At 44.8% G+C, this 23,086-nt stretch overlaps 1 protein-coding gene across 1 annotated transcript in view; it reads right to left on the bottom strand.

The window, feature by feature from the left end:
* COL4A5 (collagen type IV alpha 5 chain) overlaps positions 1-23,086 on the bottom strand; it is a 589,146-nt gene that overhangs the window by 27,399 nt on the left and 538,661 nt on the right. Inside the window, exons 45-46 of the mRNA XM_085608164.1 lie at positions 3,413-3,541; positions 2,984-3,082 (exon numbers count right to left, since the gene is read on the bottom strand). Of these exons, the coding sequence (XP_085464290.1) occupies positions 2,984-3,082; positions 3,413-3,541 (228 nt within the window). The remainder of the gene's footprint in view (positions 1-2,983; positions 3,083-3,412; positions 3,542-23,086) is intronic.

Raw genomic sequence — 23,086 nt, 5'->3', positions numbered from 1 at the left:
TTAGTGGTATAGATGCGGATAGCAACAAATTAAATAAAAAACAGGAAGATTTACTCTTTGTTTTAATGCTATTAGCCCGGAGAGAAATCTGTATTAATTGGGTTAAACCGATCACTCCAAATTACACAAATTGGTTAAACTACATCATTAAAATCAATAACCTTGATAGAAACAGGGGCCGTACGAAGAGAACAGATTTTTGGGAAATCTGGGAAAATCACTTCCAAAGTATTTAAATGTTTTTCTGGGTCATAAATAATAAATCCAATGATTAATGCGTAAAACCATAATACCAGGCAGAAATGATTTCTGCCGAGTAGTCTTTTTGGCTAGCTCCTCTCCATTAACCAATGGTAATATGGGAAACGATAAAGGGTAATTGGAGTAAAACTGATGGATCAAACAACAAAAGGGTATTCCTCCAACGTTTCTTTCAGAAAGTGACGGGACTGTGAAGGCAAACATTAACGAAAGAAAAGATCATCAGACTCCAGAAACCTCCTTATCAATTCAATCGCAAAATGAGGATAAAAAAAAAAAAAAAAAAAAAAAAAAAAAAAAAAAGACAAAGGACCCCACCTCCTCTGTGGCCATGATGCCAGTATCGCCTAAAATCTAGGGTTTCAAGTTTCAACTTAATTACTAACAGGTAGGGTAGTGTGGTAGGACCTAAATTAGGAGACCTCCATGACCAACCTAATTAGTCTGAACAGGAGATTATTTAGGAATTGTTCACCCATAGGGATCCACACGCCCTGACGAATGCCCCAGACCTTACAGGCTTTTAATGATGGGCAGAAACATGTTGGCAGGTAGTAGTTGGGCGTGAGTCATTGTACTCCACTACCCAACCAATTTTGACTTTTTAACCATACCTAGTGTTCCACTAAATAAAGGTCTTTCCACTTGGCACACTAAGGTATTTTTAAATATTTAGCTGGATCCCCTGTGTTGTCCAGTAAGATTTGTGTAAGAACTCCCTCCTATCTAGTCAGTCTTCGTGGAGGTTGAGTCCGCCTTGGTGGTACTGTCCTACCAGGGTGGGGAGAGGATTCATATGATGAAGCATAACACTAAAAAGGTGTGTGAGGTTTCCTCTTCCATTAAGGATGACTTTCCGTAGACAGTAATCTGAAGTTTAAGTTTCGCTCAGTCTATATACGTGTCAGAGCCAATAATTGTGGAGCACTAAGTACATTGTTCTTTAAATTTTTGATAACAACTATCACCGTACACTTATGTTGTGTAAGATGGAAAACAATACATTAATTTATGGAAACAAAATTACATCCCTATTAAAGAAATCAACCGTCATGAACTCACATCATTCCAACTTGCACATACATAGTCAGGCAAACACTGAGACACAGAGGCCCGTGGCTACTGATTTATAGGTCACAGATGGGATGGGGCATAGTTGGTAGATCACCTCATGAACAGGAAACCCTAGATCAATCCCATAGATAGGCACAGCAACATTACAATGGTCAAGGGTGAAAGGCCCCAATAAAGCACACATGGCCGGAGGGGATACGCTCGCTCCTAAAACACCATAAAGTCAGATGCCATGACGAGTTAGTAACACATACTCAATCAGAACACAGCACACGTAGTGAGCACCTGCTCTCCATGCCGGACATTTGGACACATTACCCATTGGCAGCATTGTGTCCACGCAAGGTCAAGGCCCACCTTTAGGAACCATTTGACCTTTAATTTATGGCTTTAAGGCAGCAGCCAATATTCCTCACCATATATGGCCCGCCGGAGAACTTTACAACCTGATGAAAATTGTATTTAAGAAGGATGTCAACTGAATGTAATGAATTTATTACAGTCCTCAGACCCTGTGCTTGTAACTGTCCTCATGGCTGCTTCGTTTAATTAAACAAACTGCTTTGCCAAACGCCTGTTGTCTCACGTTTTTAAAGGTATTTCGAACTCAAGTAACAAATGCCATGAAGGCCTCGGCCTCACTCGTGGCCATTTTAAGCTTTCCTGATTTGTTAAAACTTTCATCCTCTTTAATATTGCATCTTATGACCCTTCCATTCCTGCATGCTATACTTCATGTCTACCCTTCTTAACTAAATACCTACATCAACTTTCGACACACTTTAACCTGATGCTTTTTAATGCTCCATCTTGAAGGTTCCAATCTATAGAGACTGTCCCCTTTGCTACTATTTGCACCATCTGTGCAACACTCTTTGATTCTGATCCCTAGCCAAAAAGCGCAACCTATTTAGCAGGCTCCTCTTTTTCTTCTTCGGATGGTGGCTCACCCGGGTTTGCCTCACTTGTTACCCCCTACTCTTCGAAGATATGAAACTGAGTCTCAGCTCCGCTCTTCGCATTCTTTTAAATATACAGTTTATTTCTAGGTGTGTCTTATAAATATGGTGCACACCTGGCAAACTAACTCTCGTAACCAAGATGAATGAGGAAAGACACTTACCCCACTTTTCACTTTCAGTTTTAAGTCATTTAATAAACCAAGAGTAGGTGACCTTTGTGTACAGCAGAATCACTTAGGTTCTCATTTCAAAATGAAATCCTATTGAAAAACACACAACCGAGTACACCTAAAGACAGATCTGTATCCCAAAAGACATTCCCATATCAGTGTTGATTTGCTAAAGTATCAGGAATAGGAGAACTGACATCACACACCCTTTGACTGCAACAGCATCACAAGGTGTCTCCTACCAACTTGCCCCTTAGCAGTCAAATATTTACTTCTGCTGTGCTGGTGGAAAAGCAAAGAATAAAATGTCAGAGATGGAAGTGGGTCACGAAGCCACGTTTACTTTCTGTTCATGATGCCGAGTTATAACCCCTCAGATGTCAATATCAGTGCCAGGCAAGAGCTCACCTTTGGCATTGATCGCTAACTGTGGCTACATATAATTGACGTCTGTTCATTTTCATCACATTTCTTCCCGATTTGGATGCAACACTTGATCCAGGCTGCATATCTTACCTGGTTGACCTGACAGTCCGCGGTCTCCTTTCCGTCCCAACTGGCCTTCGAACCCAGGAAGTCCATCTCTCCCAGGATCACCAGGTTGCCCAACTGGTCCTAGAAACAAAAGGTTGTACTCAATGTAAAAATATGTGCAAAGTAGGTGAGACAGAAGACCTGATAAATGTGTTTAGAAAATTGAGTCAGAGTACAAGCTTTGAGCATGCTACTCATCGCTGCTCTACAAATAAAACAGGCATCAATATTGTATCAATTCAAGCTAGAGATGGGTCCTAAAGTGAGTTTTCAGCTACAAATACTTACGGTTAGCAGTGAGCAAAACCTGGGTGGAGCAGATACTCAAGATCCTCTACTTAACATCTACTGAATATGAGTATTTGCTCAAAGATTGTTACATCTAAACTCAAAACACAAATGCATAGTTACCTGGTAAACCTTGAGGGCCAGGTGGCCCAGGAGGACCCGTCGATCCTGGCCTACCCGGTGGGCCTGGTAAACCTGGAAGACCTTTTATTTCACGGATTTCACCTTTTGGACCTGGTGAGCCCGGAAAACCTGTCACACGCAGATAAAAAACATTTTAGAGTTAATCAGGGGACTGTGAGTGCACAGTAAACACCAAACTGTCTCCTAAAAAGATAACCGAACAGGAACAGTATCCATAAAGTCAAGAAGCACGTGTTGCACAACACCTAGTTAAATGAAAGTTATATTAGCACATTACCACCAAATTGAGGGAAAGCTTCCAAATTAGAAGTTTTTTCCATTCCATGAATGCATTTTACCTGTTGATCCAAATGGATCATCTACATCAGGCGTTAATCGTCAGGATATTATTTGCTAAACAGAGTATAGAACATCAATAAATACCTGTAACTAAAAACTGAAAGAGGACCGTGGTTTCCAAAATCCACAGGTTTTCCCAGTTAGCTGAGGAGACTAAAAAGCAAAGAGTACCTACAAAAAAGGGAAGGACTTGTACTTGCACAGTGTTCCAAGTACTTTATTTACCTTGCCTCTGTTCTGCCCAGGTTGCCAGTTCAAGTACCCTTCAGACATTTAAGAATGAATTTTGGAAACAGAGAAGCTGAAGAGCAGAACCAGAAGATTATGCAATTGTAACGAGGAAATAATGAACATCTCTTAACCCTGCATCGAGGCAGTGGCATCTGCATAAAACAGACAGTAGTGCATGCCACAGCCCTATAAGTACCACACAATACATCCAATAGGGCTACATTGGAGCAGATCTATGCATGTTATTTTGGATGTGGTAGAAATTATGTCATGTATAATTTATAATGCAGCTTTGTAAAAAGGTTTGCATTCAGGCAGATACAATGAATGTACACATGCTCCATTTAGAAAATGACTGACTCTCTGTTTCAAGAATACTGGTGAAAGATTCTCTAGAAAAAGAATCTAAAGCTACCATGAGTAATAATAAAAATTCAAGATGTAGGCTATAAGGAAAGTTACTCAAGTAAATTGACACAAGAGTGCGCTTTACATCATCTGCAGAGAAAAGCCATATAATTTGGTGAACCTAGTGTTCACTTGATACTAGCTGAAGTAGGGTGAACAGAATGAACACCCTTTTATAGTGCTCTGCTGCCTATAGTTTGGTTCAAGAACTTCTGTCATTTTTTAAGCAGGCCTGAGATTGTGTGCCTGGTTGCAGTGTGGCCTCACACAGTAAGTTTGTACCCTACTGCCAGGATGTCTTTACCTCAAGAATAAACCAAGAGGGGTTCATCTTTAGAGCTTTTACTGGAAGCAGAAATTGAAAACACTTCCCCTTATTTAAATCTCACCTAAGACAACGTGCATGCGCTGTTGCTTGCGAGAGATTTTCTTTACTAAGAGGGGCTTGAATCCTGCCCATTACTTACCATTTGTTGACTTCATTGTCACTGTTTTTTTGCTGCCTCCTAATTGGCCAGTGTATGTCAGTTTCACTTCCTCTTCTTTCTTATGAGGCATGGACCAAATACTGATGGCTTCATTTTGATTAGTGTCATTCCCCTGCACTGTGATTGAGGTACTATTTTTTTTTTTCTTTTTCCAGTCATTCATAGTATCTCGTGCTGCTTTTTTGTGTTACTTCTTCCCTTCCACCATTAGCTGTCTATGCTGCTTCTTCCCTCCCATCCCCCATTATCCGTGTTACTACTTAACTCCCACTCCCCTGTTATCCGTATTGCTTCTCTCCTCCCACCCTCCCTTGTCAGTGTTGCTTCTTTCTTTCCACCTCCCACACTGCTGTTGTTCATGTTACATTTTCCATTCCTTCCTCCCACCTTCCCATTATCCGTGTTGCTTCTTCCCTCCCACTTCCGACCTTCCTGTTGACCGTGTTACTTCTTCCTTCTTACCTCTCACCTTCACGTTATCTATGTTGCCCTCCCCAACCTCCATAAGAATAAAAGCTTTATGACACGGCCATTGATGGCTACGTCATATCGCCTTTTTACCTTCTGGTTCTCCATGTTGCTTGTTCTCTCTCATCCCTTGTCCACGTTGCCTGTTAACTCCCTCCCTTTCTTCCCTCCCACTCGCCATAGGAAAATAAAGCGCTATGAAGCAGCCAGCTCGGTCTGCGTCATTGCGCTTTTTCTAACTTTTAGCTGTAGGAAAGCGCCCCTTATTGCATGGTCACCCCCTAACCTTTGGCCTTATAGCTGATGCACTTCACCTGAGTGTGCCCTGGGTCCCTGACAATCAGGTTTCAATGGTCTGTGTACTTTCCCAAAACTGTACCATTGCTCCCACAATTGGCACACCTCTAGCCCACTTATAAGTCCCTTGTAAAACGTACCAGAGGTACCAAGGACCTTGTGAACAGAGATGGTCCCTTAGGGCTGCAGCATGTATTGTGCCACCCTAAAGGACGCCACACCACACACATACACCCTGCCGTTGCAGACTATGTGTTGTGGTGTGGCTATACTAAAAGAGTCAACATGGCACACCTTCTTGGGTGCCCTGCCTGCACCCCACTGCCTGTGGCAAAGGTAAGTCACTCCTCTGGTAGGCCTTACTGCCCTAAGGCAGGTTGCACTATACCACAGGTGAGGGCATAACTGCACGAGCAGTATGCCACAACAGTGTTTGAGTCCATTCTGGGACGCTGTAAGCGCAGTGAAGCCATTTTGAGTACATGAGCTGGGAGTTTGCAAAACACGATTTCGACAGCTCCAAGATGGCTTTACAGAAGACTGAGGTGTTTGGCATCAAACTTCTCAGCATGATAAACCCACACTAATGCCAGTGATTGATGTATTATAAAATGCACCCCAATAGCATCTTAGAGATGGCCACTGAAATATAACCAGCTTCTTGTGTATTGGCTAACTGGTCCCTGCAAGCCAGCCACCACCAGATAGGTTTCTGACCTCATGGGGGGAGAGCCTTTGTGCTGTTGGAGGTCAGAAACAAAGCCTGCTCCGAGTGGAGGTGTTCATCACCTCCCCCTAGCAGGAACAGCAACACTTGGAGGTGAGCCTCAAAGCCTCTCACCTTGTGTTATGCGGATTTAGGCAGCTCCAACTAGTGGAGATCACCCACCCCGGTCCTAGTCTCACTTTTTGGTGGCAGGACAGCAAGGACAATTAGTAAGCAGAGTAGGGGTGTCCCCCTTGGCCTGGCACACTCCTCGGGTCGCCAGGAGCTGAGGTGAACCCTTCTCTTTAGAAATCTCCATCCTGGGTTGGAGAATTAAGCCCAATAGGAATAGGGATGTGACCCTCTCCCCAAAGGGAGGGGGCACCTAAAGGGTGTAGTCACCTTAAGGGACAGTAGCCATTGGCTGCTGCCCTCCAAACTGAACTCTTTTCCTCAGATTACGAAGACCTAAGAAGAAAAAGGACTGAAGAGCCATGCAGTAGCCAAGGAGGAAGACGACAACTGACCTGACCCCAGCCCTACCAGCCTGTCTCCCGCTTCAAGGACCTTGCTTGCAGAAAACTCCAAGAACCCCAGAGACCTGAGATGCCTTCGACAAAGCCTATTTTCTCTCATGGACACCAGATTTCCTGTTAATCCGTGCCTCTACGACGTGCCCCCTGGTCACCATAGGCTAACATTGGGCTCAGTGACCTCAGCACATGGCTGCCCCAGTGCCGCTGGTGGTGCAGTACCTACCTGAAATTGAACCTTGCCCAGTGCTGGTCAAAACCCTGAAGACTGGGGAAGTAAGTCACGTACATATCTCTTACTGCATAACTCTGTTTCCTTCCATGAGATTGCATGGTGACTTCTCCTAGTGCAGATAACTGTCAATCTTCACTATTGCATAGTCTACTGTATTCGACTGACAATACCAAAGCATTTCATTCACTATATAGTATTGTTTACTGCCCTGCAAAACTATTCATCCTACACCTTGAACAAAATTATTTACTGTTATTCTTGAAACTGTTTTAGTTACCTGCAACTGAGTTTCACTTGGTTCTAGGAATAAAATAACTAAGTACAAAATGGTCTGGATCCAGTCTTTGAGTGTGTGCTATCATTTCTTGCCCAAATGTGTATAACAAATGCTTAACACAGCCCTCTGATAAGCCTAACAGCTCAGCCCAGCTACCACTAATTGAGAGTAAGGTATTATTTACTTTATCCTCTGCTATACCTTTGGGGACTTACTGGACTCTGTGCACATAATATCTCTTTATGATATGGTATGTATAGAGCCAGCTTCCTACATCGGTGCATCAGCGGTGGGGTCTACAACTTTGCATTTGTTGAAGTACTTAGTCAACACCTGATCACACGGCTACAATCCAACAATTGCTTTTAGATTCACTGTATACTTGAATTGAACATTTTTCTAAGTTTAAAAAAAATTCTTGTTAGGGCCTTTAGTAGTTTAAAAAGTTTAAAACTTACTGTAGTTAGGAGTTAAAGTATTTAGAAGTTTTTTACACCTCTTTAAAAAAATCCCAACGATTAGTAAAACAATGACTGACATAGAGAATATGGGTGAGGAGCTCGACCTCACCCCCTGCCCCCATCTTGACATGAGAGATTTAAGGTCTCTATGCAAACTTAAAAATATTACCATGTGGTCCTATGCTTCCAAGGTAGACTCCAGGAGCCCGTGGCAGGGTATGCTAAGGATCATCCTTCTGAGGGGGAAGATCCCAACTCAGAGGAGGGAGAAGTTAGTGGGGGCGAGGACAAACCCTAACCTCCCTCACTAGATAGGGAGAGCAGGGTCCCTGTGGCCCTGACTCCAAGGATAGTGCTCACCTCACCTAGATCCCACACAGGTGGGTCGGGTTCTTCTGAGACCATTGAGAACAGCCTCAATGAAGAGGACATCCTTCTAGCAAGGTTGACCAAAAGACTATACCTAGAGTCCAGACTCCTGGCTCTGGAAAAAGAAAGAACATAAATGGGTCTAGCACCCATCAACGGTGGCAGCAACTTAAAACCTAAGGAAAAACAAAGTTCTTATGACCCTAAAATCCACAAAGGGATTGTCCCCAAATATGAGGAAGGTGATGATATCACCAAATGGTTCACAGCCTTTGAGAGGGCCTGTTGAACAAGAAAAGTGAAGAAGTCACAGTGGGGAGCACTACTTTGGGAATTGTTTACTGGTAAGTGCAGGGACAGACTCTTGCCCCTTACTGGGGAAGATACTGAATCCTTGGAACTCATAAAGGGCACCCTGATTGAGGCCTTTGGACTCACAGCTGGGGAGTATAGAATTAGTTTTCGGGGGGCTTACAAAACCCCGATCCAGTCCTGGGTTGACTACATAGACTATTAAGTAAAAACAGTAGATGGTTGGGTAAGTGAAAATGATGTGCATGACTATGTTGGGCTTTATAATTATTTAAAGAAAGAACACACACTAAGTAATCTCACTAATGAAAAGTTGAATCAGTATCTGGTGGACCTAGGTCTAATTAATCCCCACGAATTGGGAAAGAAGGCAGACCACTGGGTCAAGACTAGAGTTACCAAAACTATCACTGGGGGTGACCAAAAGAAAGGGGTTAGCAAACCTCCCCAGGGGTAAGAGGGTGATCCCACTACAGACAAAAACCAAGAGTCTTCTAAAGGCTTCCAAACACCAGCACAAGTGAGTGGGCTGCAGAAATCTTAACAGCCCAGCGATGGGTACAAGGTTAAAGATTTTGATCCTTTAAAGGACTGGTATCGCAGCTGTAAGAAGGTGGAACACTGAACTGGAGACACTGCCTGTCCTAACAAAAATACCCCTAGTACACCATGAGCTTGGGTTAGCACTTGTGTGGCAAGTTACCAGATGGGATCAATTGTGTGCTCAGAGCAAATCAGGGTCCAAACTGAAGCAACTTTAGACTCTGAGGGAGGAAGGGGGATAGATTTTGCAACTTAAGCTGTCTGTCCCACTAACTTAAAAAATTACCAGCAGTTCCCCTTGATTCATGGGACTAAAGTAGATGCCCTGAAGGATACAGGTGCCAGAGTCAACATTATGAGAAATACACTGGTTTCCCCAGGACAATACCTGGCTGGAAAAACCTATCCAGTCACTAACGCTGATAGTGTCACCACAGACCATCCCATGGCTATGGTAACGTAATGGTTACTTACCAGTATGAGTAGTTTTGCAGCTTGAAGAATTTTCTGGAATCACATGCTGTGAATCATTCCGCCATCTAGTGGTTGGGTCCGGAATTGTCTTTGTTTTTTTTGTTTTGTTTTTTTTCTCTCTTGTTTTGGTCGCAGTCGACCACCATTTGGTACCAGGTACGTCCCCTGAGTGACGTCAGACGGTATCCTGGAGGTTGAGGTGCGTGGTGGCCATCTTCGGATTCTTTTTTCTGTTCTCACCCTTTTTTTTTTGTAATCCTGGAGATGTTTATTGAATAACTGGTGTAGTCCTTTTCTTCCCCACCTGTTTGTTTTCCGTCTAGGGGAGGCCGGGTGGGTCACATGTGAATCCAGAAAATTCTTCAAGCTGCAAAATATCTCCTACTGGTAAGTAACCATTTCGTTTTGCAGTGTGAATCCTTTTCTGGATTTATATGCCATGCATCAGATTATGTAGCGGTTTCTCCCGTGTCTGAGAGGCTGTGGTGAAAGGAAGAACTTGCAAACAGGTGCTGAAGCACCCTTTGTCCAATTTGAGCTTCCTTATTCATTTGTATATCCACACAGTAATGCTTTGTAAAGGTGTGTGGTGATGCCCATGTTGCTGCTGCACAAATGGAGTCAATTGGTACATTGGCCATAAAGGCTAGCGTTGCTCCTTTCTTTCTAGTGGAGTGAGCGGTTGGTTGAATTGTTACTTATTTTTTGGCATTGGCATAACACAATTGGATGGCTTGAACTATCCATCTTGCAATAGTTGCCTTTGTGACAGGTGATCCTGTGTTGGTATGTGTGTAGGCGACAAACAATTGCTTTGTCTTCCTGATTTGTTCTGTAGTTTGCAAGTAATCCAATAAAGCCCTCCTTACATCCAAGGTCTGGAGGCTTCTCTCTCCTTTAGTCTTTGGGTTTTTAAAGAAAACCGGCAGGAGAATGTTTTGGTTAAAGTGATACTTATATACTACTTTTGGCAAAAACTGTGGGTTAGTTTTCAAGATCACTTTAACTTTCTCGATTTGTAAGTACGGTTCTTGGATTTTTAATGCTTGCAGTTTCCTTACAATTCGTAGTGAAGTTATTGCAATGAGAAAGGCTGTCTTTAGAGTAATGTGTTTTAGGTCCACTGTATGCATGGGCTCAAAGGGCTTTGCCATTAGTTGAGAAAGTACCCTATTTAAGCTCCATGAAGGTAAAGGCGCTGCTCTTGGTGGGGCAATTCTTTTTGCTCCTTCTAAAAATCTTTTGATTACTGGTCTTGTAAAGAAGGTTTAGCATGAATTTCCTCTTGTGCATACCACTATGGCCGCAAGGTGCAGTTTATTGCTTGAGTAGTTGATGTTGCTGTCCAAGAAGTAAGTAAGGTATGTAATAACTGTTTCTTGTGTGTTTATTGAACTGTTTTTCTTGTTAGTGGTGCACCATGTGGTATATCGTTTCCATTTTGCTGTATAGCATTTTCTTGTTGGCTGTTTCCTTGCCTCTTTTAGAATTTCCATGGTTCGCAGAGGCAGATTGAGGCGCCCAAATTCTATGTATTCAGGCGCCAAGCTGCTAGGTGTAGCGTCGCTGGCTCTGGGTGAAAGATCTGGCCCTGTTGCATTGTTAGCAGGTCCTTCTCTGCTTTGATCCTGATCATTTCTTCCCTGGATAGTTCTAGGAGGATTGAGTATCATGTTTGCCTTGGCCATTGAGGAGCAATGAGAATCATATCTGTTCCTGGGATTTTTGCTTTAGTAACACTGTTTGCATCAGGGGTTTAGGTGGAAAGGCGTAAGCAAATGTCTGTGACCAATTGAGTGAAAGTGCATTTCCCTTTGATCGGTGGTGTGGAAAACTCGAGGCCAAGGACTGGCATTTTTTGTTCTGCACTGTTGCGAACAGGTCTATCACTGGTGTTCGCCAAATGTTGAACAGGTACTGAATTGTTGTCTATTTCAACTCCCATTTGTGGGAGCAGTTGTTCTTTCTGCTTAGTTGGTCCGTTGTAATGTTGCCTACTCCTGTTAAATGTACCCTCTGTAGGTTAATTCTTTGCATAATTGCCCATTGCTAGATTTCCTGGGCAAGTTTGCTCAGGGGAAAGGACCTTGTCCCACCCTGTTTGTTCAGATAGAACATTTTCGTTGTATTGTCTGTTTGAATTAATATGGCTTTCCCCTGAATGTGTTTCTGGAATGCCTTGAGTGCTAGAAAGACAGTATACATTTCCAAAAAGTTGATGTGCTTTGTGGAATTGTGTTCGTTCCATTGGCCATGAACTTTCAGCAGGTTGCAATGCGCTCCCCAACCATTGAGGGATTCATCCGTGGTGACTGTCTCAGATGGAGTTGGGTCCTTGAAAGGTCTCCCCTGTGCTATGCTGTTGGATGCTCACCATTGTATCTCTGCTTGCACCCTTTGCGTAACAACCACTAGATACTCCCAACTTCCTGGGGCTTGAGACCAGCTGTTGGTCAGCCATTCTTGAAATGGGCGCATGTATTGGCGAGCGTGAGGGACAAGAGGGATACAGGATGCCATCATGCCTATTAGTTTCATGACTGACCCCTCTGGTAGAGGGTTGTTTCTTGATGGATTGCTTGTATCCTGGCTTCTGTAGGGAATGCCTTCGCTTTCACTGAGTTTAATCTTGCTCCCAGGAAGGTTTTTTCTCTTTCGGGTGTTATTGAAGATGTTTTGTGGTTTATTGAGAAATCTAGCGTTTGTAGCGTCTTTTTTGGACATGATGGTGACATGTTTGTTTTGAATGCCCCCTTATGAGCCAGTCGTCTAGACAGGGATAGACGTGGATCTTTTGTCTTCTCAGGTGAGCCACCACTGCGGCTAGACATTTTGTGAACACCTGTGGAGCTCATTTTATTCTGAACTGAAGTACTTTGAATTGGTAGTGTGTTCCGTTGTGCAGGAATCTTAGGTACTTCCTGTGTTTTTTGTTCATGGGGATATGTGAGTAGGCGTCTTTGAGGTCTATTGTTGCCAAGTAATCCCCCTTTTGAATTTGTGGTATTATTTCTACACATTTTGAAATGTTGTGTTAGTATTAACTTGTTGATGAATCTTAAGTTCATTATTGGTCTAAGAGTTTGATCCTGTTTGGGTATTAGGAAGTATGGGGAGTAGTTTCCTGTGACCCATTCTTGTTTCGGTACCTTTTCTATTGCCTGTTTTAGGCATAGTTCTTTGATTTCTGCGTTTAGCAGTGTTTGTTCAGATCTCATTAATTTTGTTTATTTTGGCGGGTTTGCAGGTGGTATTTTTGTTAGCTCTATGCAATACCCATATTTTACCAAATTTAAAATCCAATTGTCTGTTGTTGTCCCTTCCCATTGGCTGTGGAATCAGGATGTCCTTCCCCCCCCCCCCTGGTGTTTTGTGTGGGTCCCTTTTTGCGATTTGAGTCAGTTTGAGCAATTTCCTCTTCCTCTAGAGGATTGGCCTCTTCCTCGAAAGGGCTGCTTCTGTTGTTGCTGCCAACCTTGGCAGCTTGACTGTTGACCCATTTGTTGACCTAGGTTCTGCCCTTGAGTCTGTTGTGCCATCTGTTGTCTTGGCCAAAAGGAGTCCCTACCTGTGGGTTTCCTGTTATTGAATCCCCCTCTTTTAAATGTACCTCTTTGCTGCAGGGCCCCCATTGTCCTTGCTGTTTCATTGTCCTTTTTTATTTGCTGAAGGGATTCATCAACCTCTTTGCTAGACAGAGCTTCTCCATTGAATGGTCTGTTGATGATGGAGGTCTGCACTTCCTGTTTAAAACCTGAGATTCCGAGCCAGGCATGTCTTCTCAGGATGGTTCCTGTGCACATCAGCCTACCAGCAGTGTTTGCTGCATCTAAAGCTGACTTAAGGCAGATGTTTGCCACATTTTTCCCCTCCTGAACAATAGATTTTGCCCTCTTTCTGTCCTCCTCAGGGAGTTTGTTCAACAACTCCTCTATGTCATCCCACTGTTGGTGGCCATATCTATTCAGTAGGGCATTTGAGTTGGCTATACGCCACTGTGTAGCTGCCTCCCTTTCCATCCTTCTCCCCACCATATCCATCCTCTTACTTTCTTTTTCTGGTGGAGGCCCGGTGTTGGAGACTGCATTTGCCCTTCTCCTGGCAGTGGTGACAATAATTGAGTCAGATATTGTACTTCCCTGAATATATTTAGGGTCCTTTGAGGAGGGTTTATACTTTTTCTCCACTCTGGAGGTTACCTCTTTGCTTGAGGCTGGTTCTTTGAAGGCTTCTTTGCCTTGATCCAGAATACTGGGCAGCATTGGAAGGTATTGTGTTCCTTTTGTTGCTGGTGCCAGGGTTTCTAGTAAGAAGCATGTGTCCCCTTTTTCTTCCCCTAAGGGTACACCAAATTGATTTGCTGCCCTTTTAATAATGTAATTATAGAAAGCAATGTCATCTGGAGGTGAAGTTTTCCACTAATCCTCAAACTTTTCTGCATTTTCCTCCTCTTCAGGTATGTCTCCGTATTCCTCGGGTTCTTCGCCTCGAGGTTCTGGTGTTGGAGGGGAGTCGAAGATACCTTCTTCCTCTCCTTCAGCGTCTTCTGCCTCTTTGGCGTCGACATTCTCTGCTTCGGCAGCCCGTGTCTCTGGGATTCAAAAATCTTTCAGTGAGGCATAAAAGTCCTTCTTCTTTTGTAGGAGAGCTGCCATTTCCTCCTCGAATCTTGTCCTTTTCTTTTTGACCTCGAGGGCCCTCTCGGCGTCGGTAGCCGGAGATTTTCTTTTCTTCCCGACGTCGACGTTAGTTTTCAGCGGTGTAATGCCCTTTTTTGCAGGTTCGGTGTCGACCCTTTGTTTCGGTGTCTTCGGTGATTTTCCCTCCTCGGTAACCTTCGGTTGGGTTCCGTGGAGTTCTTTCAATCGCGGCTGACCTTCGATCGCCTTTTTGTTAAGCGTCGGGGCAACCCTGTGCGCCTTATGTTCGTGGCCCTTCGGTTCAGACAGATCTTTGTGGTGTCTTACCTTCTCCGTCTTGTTTTTTGGATCCGCTGATGCTCCATGCTCTTCACGTCGCTAGAGAAACCCAGGTCTCTCAGGGAGGATTTCTTCATTGTCTGCGACATTGTGGCATAGTGGGCCTGTCTTAGACTTCGGCGTGTCCTTAGCGTCTTTGGCAGGAACACTGCGCAGGCCTCAGAGTCCTTGTCCTGGTGATCCTCGGGCAGGCAGGGGTTGCAGACGTCGTGCGGGTCGCATACTTGTGGTGGCACTTGGGGCAGAACTTGAAGGGGGCATTCTCCATGGCCCCTACCTCGCAGTTTGTGGACAGGAGTGGTCCTCTGGTCCTGCCTTCGGTCACGACGTCGATAAATGATGATATTTCTTTAAAAATCTTCTTCTTTTTCTAAGTTTGTGGGGAAAAATGTGAACGTTTCTTCTGAGCTTTCCGTCTTGCTTCCAGACTCAACGGCGGAAAAAAGAATCTTATGATGGCCACCACGCACGTCAACCTCCAGGATACCGTCTGACGTCACTCAGGGGCTGTACCTGGCACCAAATGGTGGTTGTAGAGTACCTTAGGTCACTATACTGGGAGCGGCCCCATTTGTGTTGAACATTTCCTGTTGGAAGCTGGCCTGCTCCTAGTGCCCCGCGCCTCTAGTTCCTTCCCCCAGGATTCCCCTGGGGTCAGTATGGTTTCATGTATGTACAGCTGATGGCTGTGGGAACATATTAAGGGGCACACATAATCACTAGTGGTAATTGCACTGGTCATTGAGGACCATACAGTAAGGAGTACCTTAAAATTAAGGACACTCCCACATGATATTTAGAGCCCACCATTTGTGGTTTAGGCTAACTTGCCCACACCCTGTGTCAGAAATGGATACCGAACTGACGTTCGATGACAAAACAATTGCTGAAATCCTTAGAGCACCGTCTTGACTGGCGGACACGGTCGTAGCACAGACAGTCTAAAACACAGACGAATGGGAAGCCCTTTCAGCTAAAAAGAAAGAACAAATTCGCACGGCCCTACACAGGGCATTTATGACAGAGTACCTGCGGAAGAATACCGCACCGAGGGGCCTCATTGTCACAAATGAACCTAGGCTCTTCCTTAACAATAATGAGGTTCCGCACCAATTGGTCGTACATTGCATGGAAATGCACTAAAGACTGGTTAGTATTGATTATCAATACGGCCAGGCAACTAGCAGATGCTCTACTAATTGAGATACAGCAAAGTGAGAGCAGGTTAAAAACTTCCGTGCATATCTCTGTTTTCAAGAAGAAATTAGAAGAGATTAACGACGACCATTCAGAATACAAGGACTATCTCACCCAGTCAAAACTCACAAAATTGAAAAAAGATGTACAGAAATTCAGTCGTGAGACAACCTATCCATCCATTACTGATGAGTATTGCAACAAACCACAGAAGCCGCAAATAGGCAGAAAACAACAGCGATTCAGACCCACCCCGCAGAACTGGACATTTAGCTCTGGAGAAGAAAGAAGTGCCAGTGAAAGCAGAAGTGATGAGAGCACTGGACGCCAGTATGGGAGACAGCACCAAAACTTCCAACAATCAATTGTGCATCCCCCAATGCACCCATTTGGCTTCTGGCAACAGCCATACTATCCACCAGGATTTGGATTCCAACAAGGCCCACAGCCTTTTTTATACAGGGGCAAGGGCAGGGGAAAAGGAAGACAGAAACAAAGACAAAACACCAGAGTACAATGGGAAGACCAGACACCCAATATAGTGGTGACCCGGAGCAAGGGGAGAGGGAAGGGCCCAACAACCAGCAGGGAGCAACCAATATAGTAAACCTCAGTGATCATTTACTCACGAAGGCAGAGGAATCCATTCTCTCTAAGGGATTAGGATTTGTCCCAACACCCACAAATGATCCATTTACCCTTAAAGCTGAACTAGCACAGTTTTTCAGAAAAATAAATCTCAGAAATTTCTTTGGGGACTCCAGAGACGACCAGTACGAGAATACCAACACAGGGTTCAGGAAGAAATCTACCTTTACACCTACAATACAGGCCGTCCCATGCCACATACAGGAATTCAAACAGGCAGTACTCAAGGAAGTGGAGGAGATTGATTTCCAGATTACTAAAGGTTTCCAGATCCTGACAAAGGACGAAAGAACGGCCCTTCAGAAACTAAAAACCAACACGGAATTGGTTATCAAACCAGTGGACAAGGGCGGCGCAATTGTCGTTATGAATCAAACAATGTACCAAGGGGAATGTAACCGACTGCTCTCCGATACAATCAGTTATGAAGTTTACCGCAGCGACCCTACCACCCGTCTTACCAACAAAATAAAATGCATGGTGGACGAAGGACTTACAAACCATTGGATCACCAAACATGAGGCAGAATTCCTTGTGAATGACAACCCAAGAACACCAAGGTTCTACACGTTGCCCAAAATCCATAAAGGCAGGATGGCCCCACCAGGATGACCGATAGTGTCGGGCATTGGATCTGTCCTGGAACCCTTATCATAATTTTGCGATTGGTACCTTAGACCCATCGTACAAAAATCGTCTTCTTACCTGAGGGACACGAAGGATGTCCTCTGTCTCCTACGAGATCAATCCCATAGAGGACCTCTTCATCACAATGGACATAGAGGCGCTATGCAGTAGCATTCCTCAGAGACGTACACTGGCCGTTGTGGAACAGATCCTTCTTAATAGGAACAGGGAATTTACAACCCCCAGACATTTCATTCTGGAGTGCGCAGAGGTGGCACTTACAGAGAACTTCTTCGAGTTCGAAGAGTCATATACCATCAAATCAAAGGCAGCACTTTTGCTCCGAGCACGGCGTGCCATTATGTGCATCAATTTGAGGAGGACTATATCTTCAACTAGAGCAACCTGTGTGCAGCACATTTGATAACCTGGTGAAGATATAAAGACGATGTGTTCATCATGTGGCGCGGGAACCAAGAAGAAGCAGCAGCATTTGTACAGTGGGTGAACACCAAGGACGAGCATCTCGAATTCACGCACTCTATCGCACAAGTTACTTACTTGTGTAACAATATATCTGTAAGAGACAATAGTTAGTGATAGATTCCTTACCTTAGAATATCCCCAGGCGTCAGACTGGATACAGAAAGCTTTCGTCAGCAGTACCCCTGCGCGTCAGTAGGTGTCATCATACGGTTCCGCGTACGTCGTTGGCGTCGTCGTAGATACCCCAGCAATACCAGCCCAGGTGGTGGGTCTGCGAACCAAGATCACACCAGAAAGTCACGGAGAACAGAACGGCCAAAGAAGCCATCTCTCCGAACTTGACTGTCAAGGCAACAATGCTTAGTAAATGTGTGCAGCGAGGCCCACGTGGCTGCCTGAAAGATGTCTTGCAGGGGGACACAACGTCCCAATGCAGTAGGAGCTGCTGTCACCCTGGTAGAATGGGCGCGAAACACCACCAGGGGATCCTTTTTAGCCAGAGAATAACAGGCTTTGATACACAAGATGACCCAGCGGGAGATAGTCCTCTTGTGTACAGCCCGGCCTTTCTTGGCGCCTACATAGCCAACAAAGAGATGGCCATCCACCCGGAACTGTTGTGTGCGATTCAAATAAAATGAAAGCGCATGTTTTGGGTCCAGACGGTGAGGCCTCTCTTCCTCTCTGGAAGGGTGTGGAGTGGGAAAGAAAGTGGGCAAGGTGATAGTTTGCCCAATGTGGAAGGCAATGACAACCTTTGGCAAGAAGTAGGACAAGTGTGAAGCACACCCTTGTCCGGATGAAACAACAGAAAAGGAGGTTTACAGGAAAGAGCCTGGAGCTCACTCACGCGCCTAGCGGAGGTGATGGCAACCAGGAAAGTAGTCTTCAAAGTTAATAAACGAAGAGGACAGTTGTGAAGCGGCTCAAATGGAGCGCACATCATAATTGTAAGAACCAGATTCAAGTCCTACTGTGGCATCACAAACGGAATAGGGGGGAACATGTGAGTAATGCCTTTGAGAAATCTATTAACAGGGAACTTGAAAAGAGAGGGCTGATCAGGAAGCCTGAGAAAAGCCGAAATGGCAGAAAGATAACCCATAATAGTGCGCAGAGCAGAGCCCTGCCGGGCCAGAGAAAGAAGGACCAGAACGACCTCTGAAAGATGGACTGACAGGGGATCCACGGCCTTTGCTGTGCACCATGTCACAAATTTGTTCCACCTGCAGGCGTATACCGATTTAGTGGAGGGACGCCTGGCTGCCAGAATGACATCACAGACTTCAGGAGGCAAGTCAAACTGAATCAACTGGCGCCGCTCAATCTCCACGCATGTAGGTGGAGGCTGGACAGGTTCGGGTGGAGGACCGTCCCCTGTTGCTACGACAGAAGATCCTCCCGAAGACGCAGTCGGATCAGGGAATCTATGCTCATACTGAGTAGCTCGGGATACTAAACTCTTCGAGCCCAGTCCGGGGCCACAAGAATGACTTGGGCCCGGTCGCGCCTGATCTTCTTCAGCACTCTGGGTAGAAGTGGTATAGGCGGAAAGGCGTACAACAGACCGCAGCTCCACTCGTGACGAAAAGCGTCGCTGAGCGAGTGATGCCTTGGAAACTCCAATGCGCAGAAGTGATGACGTTGCACGTTCTCTTCGGCGGCGAATAGATCTAACCAAGGTTCTCCCCACTGTTGAGAGACCTTGCGCCACCTCCGAGTAACTTACCGGCGGCTGAGTTTGTCCGCCCTGGCGTTCAAAGAACTTGCCAGGTCTTGAACCGTCAAGGAAATGCCTTGACGTTCCAGCCATGTCCAGAGGCGCAGAGACTCCTGACATAGGGTCCACGACCCCACCCCACCTTGTTTGTTGCAGTACCACATGGTGGTGGTGTTGTCTGTGAACACCTGCCCCACCGTCCCCTTGACAGAGGGAAGGAATACTGCTGACGAAAACTTTCCGGATCCAGTCTGACGCCTGGGGATATTCTAAGGTAAGGAATCTATCACTAACGTGTCTCTTTCAGATAGTAAAGATCATGCAGTCTTCCTGGATTTGGACATAACCATGACAATGGGTGGAATCTGTACCAAAGTACACAATTAGATCACTGACAAGAACAGTCTACTTTTATACGAATGTTTCCACCCGAGATCTCTACGTCAAAACCTCCCGGTGGGCCAAATTCTCAGAGTGTGTAGAAACTGTTCCAGTATAGATACCTACAAGAAAGGCTGAATTATTGGAGGGAAAATTACTTGACTGCCACTACCCAAAGAAAATGGTCAGAAGGGCGAAAAAGAGGGCCAGAAATAACAACCAAGAAGCTCTTTTAGAAGACAACCCCTAAGAGAAAACAGACAGAGTGGTGTGTGTGACCACATACAACCCAATGTCGAACACAGTTCAAAATATTATACGAAAGAACTGGCACATTCTAAACGGCACACAGAAACAGTGGGATCCCCACCTTTTTAGCGTTTAAGAGAAAGGAAAATGCTGCTTACCAGTATGCATCTGTTCTTGGCATGTAGAGCTGCAGATCAGTACACTATGCATTAGATCGCCATCTGGTGTTGGGCTCGGATGCTTGCACCTTGTTGTTGTCTTGGAAGAAGTCTTTTGTAGTCATGAGATAGGTGACTCCTCCCTTGGACGAAAGTGCGCATGGGCATCGACTCCATCCTCAGATTGTTTTTCGCCATGATGGGAAATGATTGAGTCAGTAAGAAGTAGAAGAGATGTCCATGTGAATGTATCTAATTAAGATAACACTGGAACTGATACAGGTCCCGGGGAGGCGGGTGGGCGTGTATGGATCTGCAGCTCTACATGCCAAGAACAGATGCATACTGGTAAGTAGCATTTTCCGTTCGAGGCATATGAGCTGCAGATCGTACACTATGCATAGACTGTACAGCAGTGTCTCCCCTAGCGGTGGTCACCTGTATCCGCTGCAGTAGTTTGAAAAAGTGTTTTAAGAACAGCCTGGCCTACAGAAGCTTTTTGCTTAGCCTGCATGCCTACACAATAGTGTTTGGTGAAGGTGTGTGGTGTAGACCATTCTGCTCCTTTACATATGTAATCCAAAGGAATGTTCCCTAAGAATGTCATGGAAGCCCCTAGTTTGCGTGTTGAATGCGCTCTAGGGGGAATTGTTAATGTGCGTTTAGCCTTTTGGTAGCATATTTGAATGCATCTTACTATACACCTGGCGATCCAAGCTTTAGAATTGGGGTTACCCTTATGAGGTGGGGAGAAGGCTAGAAACAGTTGTTTTGTTTTGCGAAAGGGTTTAGTCATGTCAATGTAATAAAGTAGTGCTCTTTTGATGTCTAGTGTATGAAGAGCTCTCTCTGCCACAGAGTCTGGGTTTTGGAAAAACACTGGTAACTCAACTGATTAGTTAAGATGAAAAGCAGAGATGACTCTGGGAAGGAATTTTGGATTTGTTCTGAGAATTATTTTGTTTTGATGTATTTGTAAGAATGGTTCTTGTATGGTTAAAGCCTGGATCTCGCTTACCCTTCTGAGAGAGGTAATTGCGACAAGGAAAGCAACTTTCCATCTGAGGAACTGAAGTTCACATTTATGTAGAGGTTCAAATGGGGGAACCATGAGCCTGGTAAGAACAATGTTAAAATTCCACAACGGAGAGGGTGGCAGTCTGGGAGGAGTTATTCTTTTAAGTCCCTCCATAAAGGCTTTAATTGCAGGTACTCTAAATAGTGACAAATGTTGTCTGTTTTGTAAATAAGCAGCAAGCACTGCTAGATGTAATCGTATGGATGAATATGCTAGATTACATCTTTGTAAGTGTAGTAAATGGATGTATGTCGTTACAACGCACACTTTTACAACGCATGCACTTACAACGCATTTTTTACAACGCAACATCTACTACAACGCATTCCATTACATAGCATGACACTACAACGCATGTTTAAAAACTACCTTTACAACGCATTCCATTACATCGCATACTACCTTTACAACGCATACCATTACAACGCATAGTATAGGGGTAAAAATTACTATTCTAACTCCAGGGGGTGCAACAGTAGGGTAAGTGTTGGATTGCGTTGTAATGGTATGCGTTGTAAAGGTAGTATGCGATGTAATGGAATGCGTTGTAAAGATAGTTTTTAAACATGCGTTGTAGTGTCATGCTATGTAATGGAATGCGTTGTAGTGGATGTTGCGTTGTAAAAATTTCGTTGTAAGTGTAGTGCGTTGTAACAGTTGCGTTGTAAAGGTTGTTCACCGTAGTAAATAGCAAAGGAATCCTGGATGGAAGCATACAGTGGATCTATTTTATTATTTTTGCAGTAGATGACAAATCTTCTCCATTTTGCTGCATAGCAAGCTCTAGCAGTAGGGCGTCTGGCTTCTTTAATGATGTTCATACAGTCTGGCGGACGGTTAAGATAACCGAACTCCAGGAGTTCAGCAGCCAGATCGCTAGATTCAGTTGTCCTGGACCGGGGTGCCTTATCTCTCCATGGTTCTGCGTCAGCAGTGTTGGGGAGAGGCGTAGTTTTTGGTGTGGAACTACTGAGAGTTCCAGTAGTGTTGTGAACCACAGTTGGCGTGCCCATGTGGAAGACACTAGGATCATTTTGAGAGACTGTTGTCTGAGCTTGTGTACCACTAGGGGAATCAGTGAGAGTGGCGGAAAAGCATACGCAAATCTGCCTGACCAGTTCATCCATATCGCATTGCCTTTGGATAAGGGGTGTGGGAACCTGGCGGCAAAGGTTGGGCATTTTGCATTTGCGTGTGTGGCGAACAGATCTATGTTTGGTTGACCCCACTTGTGGAAGAAAGGTTGGAGAACTTGGGGATGAAGTTCCAATTCGTGTATCTGCTGTGTCTGTCGACTTAGCAGATCCGTAATCTGATTGTGAATCCCTGCAAGATGTTCTGCCAGCAGGTATATATTTTGTGGGAAGGCCCATCTCCAAATTTTTTGTGCGAGCTGGGACAGCTGCAGAGAGTGTGTGCCTCCTTGTTTCTGTATGTAGTACATGGCTGTCATGTTGTCCGTCCGGACGAGGACAGTCTTGTGTTGTAGATGTACATGAAAAGATGTTAATACTAGAAATATTGACAGTAATTCTAGGTGATTGATATGGAGCACTTTCTGTTGAGTGGTCCATTTGCCTTGGATTGTATAGTTTAGGAGATGGGCTCCCGAACCGGTGAGTAATGCGTCTGCTGTGAGCACTATCTGCGGAACCGGCTCGAGGAACGGCCGCCCTTTGGACAGGTTTCGTGTGTTCCACCACTGCAGAGAGCAATGTGTGCGGCTGTCCACCAACACCAAATCTGTAAGTTGTCCTTGAGCCTGGTTCCACTGACGTGCTAGGCATTCCTGTAAGGGGCGTATCTGAAGTCTTGCATGAGGTACGATAAAGATGCAAGAGGCCATCATCCCTATGAGTTTCATGAATACCCTTGCTGGAAGGGAGTGCTGCAGTTGAAATGTGCTGCTTAGGGCTTGTATAATGGCTATCCTGACTGGACTGGTATTTGCTAGAGCTTTGGGGTGTCTACTGTGGCCCCTAGATATTG

This window comes from Triturus cristatus, chromosome 5_2 (assembly GCF_964204655.1).
Source record: "Triturus cristatus chromosome 5_2, aTriCri1.1, whole genome shotgun sequence".
Taxonomy (NCBI): domain Eukaryota; kingdom Metazoa; phylum Chordata; class Amphibia; order Caudata; family Salamandridae; genus Triturus; species Triturus cristatus.
This window is presented reverse-complemented; position numbering and strand designations above follow the sequence as displayed.